The sequence below is a fragment of the Cololabis saira genome, chromosome 20 (assembly GCF_033807715.1).
Source record: "Cololabis saira isolate AMF1-May2022 chromosome 20, fColSai1.1, whole genome shotgun sequence".
NCBI lineage: Eukaryota > Metazoa > Chordata > Actinopteri > Beloniformes > Belonidae > Cololabis > Cololabis saira.
The window spans coordinates 15,795,639-15,804,188 of NC_084606.1; the positions used below are offsets into that span (position 1 = coordinate 15,795,639).

Genomic DNA, 8,550 nt, shown 5'->3' on the forward strand with positions numbered 1-8,550 from the left:
GCAATTACACGTAATTGTTTTTGATGTTTGTTTTGGTGTTTTTCACCCTGATCTTTATCTCGCCACTGAGAGTCAATAGTTGAAGTTGGACACACAGAGAAGTTGAGAGAAGACGCAGCAATTTATTTAGACAACAACAATGAAAACAGACGCACAGAAGTAGACAAGGGACATCCCAGTCAAATATCCCCACAGGAAATGGCCCCAAAATGTCTCTTTCCGCACAGATGATCTGTCTGTTTTAGTAAGTGAATCCCATTATAACCAAACCACAGCTAGGACAGTGGAGAGCATGTCTGCTAACGCGACCTTGACCAGATCCAATTCAGTGTCTGTTTGTATTTCAACATGTATATCATATGTACACTGAGTTTCTGAGCAAAAAAACTTTTTTTATTTTTGGAGATTGAGGATTAAAGTCTTGTGATGGCACAAAGAGTGCTTGCAAGAAATGAAAGTTAAGAAAAACAGGCATTTATTATGTGTATTTTCTTAAGGCGGCTGTTGATAAAAAATGTTGAGTGATCTTAAGCTTTGGGGCAAAAGAGCTCGTTTTGGCCGAAATCTCCCATGAGCCCCAGTGTGGACTGTGCACAGCGAGCCACTGAGCGAGATAAACTGTAATTAGGAGAGACCTAATGGTGGAGGGAGGGATCCTCATTAGGGCTGCACGCGGACCATGCAAATGGCATCAGAAAACAGACGTATACTGTGTGTTTTAGGGACCCTTCGTGAGCGGCACCTCCTCCCTCACATTTAGGATTATAATTTTCCTTCCCTTCGTTATTTTGCAGTATGAATGTTTCACTTAGGAATACCGTTTCCTTTTCTGGGTACTGTCGCCCGTTGTCGCCCATTCTCTTCGACATAAAAAGAATGTATTGAATAAGGATACGTACAACATTAACAAGTGCACCTCTGCATGTGCTGTAATCGTATGTCTCCATGCAGCTTTGATGGCGGTTGATATGCCATCCAGAAAGCTAGGCAGAGCAAAATTTGGTTAATCATTCTCATTTATGTGGTCATGTGGGAGTAGGGGAGGAAAGTAACCGATCTTCAGAGGCAGATAGAGAGGTTTGTGTATACACCACTAGCAATACAAACAGGAGATGCTGGCTAGATAAGGAAATTAAGGGAAAGGGTGCAACTCAAATAAACCAAAACTGATGCGCCAATGCATCTCTCTCTCCCCTGCTCCCTAACCGAAATTCTGGCTACCACTTCTGTAAAGTCAGAGGGAGATGAAAGCTGCAAAGGCACGTCTGTTGGACACACTGGAAAAGTTGTAGCAAAGGCATTCCTTGGATTTTCTCATCAGAGTCGCAATCAGGACTAAACACAACCCATCAGAACTCACAGAGCATTCCTTCCTTTCGGCTGAGGTTGAAGGTTTTTCTGGCGTGCAGGCGGGACAACAGTGGACGACGGTGGACTTTTGGATCATCTCTTTTAGGTTTGAAGGGACAAAAGCAGCATCCAAAGCAATTACAGGTTACGGTACAGTGAGAATAGCCAGAGGTGGCTCCCGGATTGTGATTTGGGTGTGTGAGTTATGTGTTTCTGTGGCGGACAAGTGAGGCAGCGCCTCCACAGATGTTCAGATGGAGTTATCGTCTCGGCGAGGTGCAAGCTGACTGCAATGTGAGAAGAGAAAACGAGGGACGTAAGGAGCTTATCTTATATATGGAACAGAAGGAACTAACGCACTGATCAAACCTGGAAGACGCTTCCTTTTTTTCTCTCCTTTTTTGTATCATATGAGCCAATGAAGGGTTCGGACCAAATAAAAGACTTGAGCTGGGATTACGATCAACTCTGGGATTCAGTTCAACCAGCCGCACATCTGTGCCTCAACACTTTTGATTTTTCCGACCTCTGGGATGAGGACGACAGTGAGGAAGAGGGAACTCATACTGCAAGTGTATCAACCCGTCTCAAAGGTCTCCTGGAATCCCCCAATCCTCCTCCTCCACCCCTGCCTCCTCCTCCTCCTCCTCCACCTCCTCTCGCGCCACCTTTGCCTTCAGCTTCACCCAAAGGTGCAGTCATTAAAAGTCGCACCTTGAAGCTCCACTGGAGGGAACTGGAGAATCTGGCACCGCTTCCCAGGATGACACGCTTTGGGAAGCAGACCATCTGGGCAGGACTTGAGCCCGTGCATCTGGACACGAACCGACTGGGGTACTTGTTTGAATCCAAGGTCAACAGCACCAGTTTCAATGCGGTTCCTACTCGACAGGTGAGCGTGATGACTGAGGATGACGCCTACAAAATACATTTCTATATCTACAACCATTTTTATTCTAATGGAAAGGAAACAGTCAGCTTCATTAAGTCAATTGTTGGGTTCTACATTCATTGTCAATTGTCAAAATTGCACCCCACTACCCAACACACATCCATGCACACATCACATTCCCTTTTAAAGTAGTAATGCTGGAGTGCCGTGGTGTGATCTAATCAGACCACAGACCTTAAGTCTTGCACTCCACAGGAATCCAACCAGCTTCAAGGTGCTGAAGAGGTTTTGCTTTGGTACATGGACTCAGATCCCGGTGACCACACGTAGAAAACTAAAGCCACATTTGGACCAGAACATCTTCAGGGCTTACTGAAGGAACTTATCGGGGGATGGGGGAGCTCCATGACGGACAAAATACCATCAGGTGCTTTGCACCGCAGCCAGGACTCAAACCTGGGCTTCATATTCTCTCAGTTTGATGTTTCATCAACGTCTTAGGGACTAATGTTGAGTTTGTTTCGATAGCTTAATATTCAATGACATTTACAGTATTGTTTATAATTGTCAGTATTTTGGTCATAAAACCAATTGCTGTATATTTATATCTGTGTTATTTCGACCAATCATCATACAGTTGCATCGCAGATGGTTCCACTTGTACTACAAAAGCTAATATGAATGGGAACCACACAATAGTAATACCTATACAATAAACCTGCAGTCCTAAAGCACCTTTACACAGATTGATTGATTGATTGATTGATTGAATTGTTTATTTCGAACACATAAGGGAAAAATATAAAATTTTAAAACAAATTCAAAACATACAGAAAAAAGCAACAACAACAAAAAACGTAATACAAACAGGAAAAAAAGACAGCACAGATATACTGCACCTCAACAGATTTGCAGCTCCACCTGCTGCAAAGGGAGGTTCTCCAAAGTCTTTAAGTTTTATTTTGTTTTTTTGTTTTTTTCCCCCTCATATGTTACACACTCAAAACAAGAGGCACACTGTAGTGATCAAATCATACAAATTCCTCAAAGATCTATTTCAATTCCCAAAGAATTAATCACGGAAACAGGAAAACTACAGAAGGGGATAATACTGTATATTACCGTGATAATAGTGCAGCAGAAATATTTACATATGCTCAAAATTGTTTCCTTCCAAGAGCTTTGGTGAACCTTATTGATGTTTCTTGTACTTTTTCAATATTTCTCGCACTAAAATGGCCCAACGACATGCTTTCTGTTATCTTAACGGAACTATTCCATAATCCGTTCATCCCGACACAGAAGCAGCCGTCTGTCTCGGTGTTGGGGATGAAGCGGAGTAACATCATCACCATCGCCCTGAGCAGCCTGCCTCCTCCTCGCCTCCTCCCACCGGCTATCTACAGCATGGACAGCAGCGTGCTGGACAGAGAGGATGTTCAGGTACTCGAGTCACACCCTGCAGATCTTCAACCTCTTCATTTCACTGACTTGTTGGATAGGACATTGCAAACAATGTTTACAATACATGAAATCGCCTTTTTTTCTCGAGTTGGCACCATGCCCTGATGTCCAGATGGTCTCTCTGTGACATATGTTTGGTCAAGATATCCAGGAGATAACATACAAGAGCTCTTTTCTTTCCAATAGGTTTTTCCAGCTATCTTCATTACAACTGGTTTGAGGAGTTTGATAGTTTTTGGTGTTTTATTAAACCCTTTTTTTATGACTGTGATATCCACTCTGGAGACACAGCCAAAGTGACATACTGTGAAAGTGGGTGGAGATAAACATGAGGAAGTTGGTTAGTTCTCTGATCTAGGTCTGTAATGACTCACCGAGTGTCACATTTTCAGAGTTTTTGGGGTTGGTAATCATTTCACTGATTAACGTTGTCAAGCACAGGAAGAGCAAATATTTTGCATGTCCCTTTTAAAACAGCGCCTTCAGGCTCTGATCCCAACAGAGGAGGAACTTTGCCTCATCAAAGAGGCTAAAGCCCAGAGTCCCCACTCTCCTCTGGCGCAAGCAGAGGTGTGCTTGCTCACTCTGGGGGAGATCCCACACCTGACGACCAGGCTTCAGCTGTGGGCCTTCGCTCTGGACTACGACTCCTTAGAGCAGGTGGGTGAGCGCGGTGCACAAACCACAGCACACTGGGTTACCATGGAAATGACTGCAAAAACACCCCCGTGGCAATGTCTACAGATTAAAAATAAAACATACTGATCACTAGGGGTGGGTATTGGGAAGGACCTCACTATACGATACGCATCACGATACTTGAGCCACGATACGATACACATTGTGATATCCCGATTATGCGATATCCCGATTATTATATTCTACATAGTTCACCGAAAATTTTAAAAATGCATTACACATCTTAAAATCCAAGTTGTATATATGTACATCAGATGATAGTGATGGATCTTAAAATCCGAGTTGCACGTTCATACAATTCATGGGACAAACTGAGTCAAAACAATGTTTTATTATAACTATACAAGCTAAAGTTACAACTTATTTGTATATGTTTTTCATATTATTTACTGTACATCATATGAAATTAACATTAAATTTAGTATGAGGTTGCTTTAATAATGTGGCAAATGATAATAAACACAAGAAAGATGGGTACTAAAACCAAGGACAGGCACAGTGATCAGTCAGTATAGATATAAATCCATAAATAAATAAACCTCTGTCCATTATTTTTCATTTTTTAAGGACAGGCAATTGTGTTATATAAAAAATAAATTATAAAATGAAATAAAACGTGAAATAAAACCTGAGCTCAGTGCAGGGCCCTCCCAGGGTTGGTAGAGAGTGGCAATGCTCAGGACTGTCACTTAGGTAGGAGCACTGGGTGATATAATGGGAAAAAAATCGGGGATAAAAAATATTTAAAAAAAAACAAAATTAAAAAAAAAAAAAAATCGATATTCAAATTTTTAATATCGATATTGAATCGGCTGGAAAAGTATCGCGATATATTGCCATATCAATATTTTTGCCCACCCCTACTGATCACTCTGCTATTCTTTATGTTTCCTCATTATATCTTTTTGCAGGAAATTGCTGAACCTCTTTTCCACCTGAAGTTGGCCATGGAGCAGCTGGCGGCCAGTCAGACCTTTAGGTGCATTCTTGCAACGGTGCTTGCAGTCGGCAACTTCCTGAATGGATGTAAGGTGAGTTGATTTCTCTTGCTTCTTTCATACACTTTCTTTTCTTTATCACCACCTTTGACGATCAGTTTCATTATGTGAAGGCCCGTGGCTTTGAGCTCAGCTACCTGGGAAAGCTGTCCCAGGTGAGGGATACGCACAGCCGCCAGCCCCTGCTGCATCACGTCTGCGTGCTGCTGCTGCAGCTCTACCCAGAATCCTCCGACCTCTACTCGGACATCACCGCTGTCACCAAAGCTGGCAAGGTGTGCAACATGTTAATGCGAGTTCTCTAAAACGCCTGAACTGATCAACGTGAGCGGTGCTCAGTACTCGAGTTGTAAAAAGAAATCAGGGGGGATGGTGGATTTTATCATATGGGAACAGATAATTTGTGCTGATTACAAATAATATAATATATTACAAATAATAGCACTGACCAAAACACCTGCAGAAATACTGCAGGAATGACATAGCAACAGTTAAATGCAGCCTTCTGTAAGCTTTAAATATCCACTGGGCTTACATCAAATACATCAAAACACAACAATAAAAAACAGTTTTCTGAACTTATCAATAGGCGTCTGTCCTTCACAGGATAAGTAGAATGGATCACTGCAAAAACTCAAAATCTTAACAAGAATATTTGTCTTATTTGTAGTTAAAATGTGTCATTTTAGTAAAAAAAAAATCTCATTACACTTAAAACAAGACTCTTCACTGGAAAAAACAACAATTTTCACCTGTTTCAAGTAGATTTTTACTTAAAATAAGTGGAACAAGATTTTTTTGCTTGTAGAGAAGATAAATCTTGTCCCACTGACAGATTTTTCTACTAATTTCAAGTGAAAATTTACTTGAAACAGGTGAAAATGGTCAAATAAGTTATTTTTCTGGTGTTATTTTTCTGGTGATGACTCTAAATGTTGAAATAGGAGTAAAACCACATTCATTGATAAAATGACATAAGGTTTGGAAAGGAGGGAGGGCAGTTTTACAGGGGGGATGATTTGGACCGTTTTTATTTCAGGGGGGATGCCATCCCCCCTCATCCCCCCTCAACTCCAGTACTGGCGGTGCTGACCCACTTCGAAGGTCATGCAGAGAAATATGACGCTGACACCCTTCTCTTCTCTCTACAGTGCGACTACGCCCAGGTCCAGTCGAACTTTACCCAACTAGAAGCCATGTGCAAAGCATCGTGGGAACAGTTGAAAGTGCTGGAGAGGGCTGAGGAGAAGAGGAAAGGAGGAAAGGGAGAAAAGAGAAAAGGAACAGATGACGAGGCCTTGGCCCCACAGGGTTCACTCCGTCACCGACTACCAAAGATACTGAAAGAATGCGAGGAACGGCTGAAAGTCCTCAAAGCTGTTCATCGCCGGGTTATCAATAGGTGCACTTATTGATCACATAAACAATGACACACTGTAACATTTCAGGGATACGGCATGGGATTTTGACGGTGTCGTTTGTTTCTCAAGGTTCCACTCTTTCCTCTTATTCCTGGGCTACTCGCGAGCCATGGTGAAAGACACCAAAGCCGAGGACTTCTGCAGAATCATCAGCAACTTCTCCCTGGAGTACAGGACCACGCGGCAGGCCATCGTCCTGCAGAGGGAGAGGGAGCGGGATCGGGTGAAGAGCAGAGCAGAGAGCCCGGGGCCAAACGCACCTGTGGGCAGGAGGAAATGTTGGCAAACGCCGTCGCAGGTGGTTATTTTAAAGTAAACGCCTTTCCAGGAAGTTAAGGGAATAAGATTTTGCTCATCCACTGTTGTATTCACCGTACAGGAAAGTGAGGAACAGTCCAGGTTAGAAGAGGTGCTGAGGACGCCGGAGTCCATCTTGAGAATGGATGTTACTTTGCCTAAAAGCCGCAGGAGGACGTCCAACATCAAAGGTACTATTTGGTGTACTCTTTAAAGTTATTTTGGCCTATTTCAGTATTTTTTTATATATATAATATATATTTTTATTTTTCAGATGCATTTTCGCGGAAACTGAAGTGGTGACCCTGCTGATTCTCTTTTCAGTCACTGGCATATGTTATTTATGACATTTTTGTTACATTATTTTGGAGCATTATGTTGAGCAGCAGTAATAAATTGACTATTACATGACATTTCACTTGCCATTCATTTGTTGAATTCCATGCATTTATGTAATTTACCCCCCAAAAATAAAGGAAATTAAATGAACAAAACAAATCAACCACATAAACAATGAAATGTGTCCAATTTGAAGAGAAGAGAAGAGAAGAGAAGAGAAGAGAAGAGAATATATATATATATATATATATATATATATATATATATATATATATATATATATATATATATATATATATATATATATATATATATATATATGAGTCATTCTATAATTAGGGGTACATGTCATGTCCATGGGCTGTATTTATCAATTTTACTAAATATTCACTTAAAGCAATGATCAACTTTATATCAGGGCACATTTCTCTTTCATTTAATACAAAAAAGTCAACAGATTCCATCATTTATTTAAAAAAAAATGCTTATTCCATACTGGATTTTGTTGTTTTTGTGCTGTCCGATTTGCTAAATGTCAGGTTTGGCTCTTCAGATTAACACTAAAATAAATTTTTTTGTATTTAATTTCCATAATTATTTGTTCAAAATAATCATTAAAATATGAGAAAGGTGTTTTAAAAACTATTTGGTTCATGCATGTACATTAAATCATCCACTTTGTGTGTGTCCGAGAAATCTCTGTCAACTGTGTTACCCATTGAAAAAACCCCTATAAATCAGCAATGGTTTGCTCCAAAGTCACATGTCCAGAATGATATGATGTCCCTTCCTTCAGGGAGGGAGATTTGAAGACAGTGTGGTAAATTTCTACTCCTCCTCTTCAATATTTCATCAATATTATTGTGTGCACATAGAGTGGGTTAATTGATCGTCAACTGTGTTATCAACATGTTCTTGTGAACTTGCTTTACATGTTATTTTTACAAAAATACAGAGAAACTGTATAAAAACATGAGTTGATCAAGGCCATGTAGTGACAGGTCCAAGGTCTGATGTTAGCACAAAATGCACTAAAATGGCCGAAATGTCAACTGTGTTACCTGTCAACTGTGTTACCCACCTGTGTTAC

General features: G+C 40.9%; 1 protein-coding gene across 1 annotated transcript; it reads left to right on the plus strand.

Annotated features, from left to right (window-relative positions):
• Positions 1 to 1,179: 1,179 nt before the first annotated feature.
• si:ch211-63p21.2 (FH1/FH2 domain-containing protein 1) lies at positions 1,180 to 7,595 on the plus strand. The gene is made up of 9 exons (XM_061710011.1): positions 1,180 to 2,242; positions 3,545 to 3,685; positions 4,184 to 4,366; positions 5,317 to 5,436; positions 5,517 to 5,678; positions 6,555 to 6,805; positions 6,894 to 7,122; positions 7,204 to 7,312; positions 7,396 to 7,595. The coding sequence occupies exons 1-9, from the start codon at positions 1,769 to 1,771 to the stop codon at positions 7,422 to 7,424; spliced, it is 1,698 nt and encodes a 565-aa protein (XP_061565995.1). The 5' UTR covers positions 1,180 to 1,768; the 3' UTR covers positions 7,425 to 7,595.
• Positions 7,596 to 8,550: the final 955 nt, after the last annotated feature.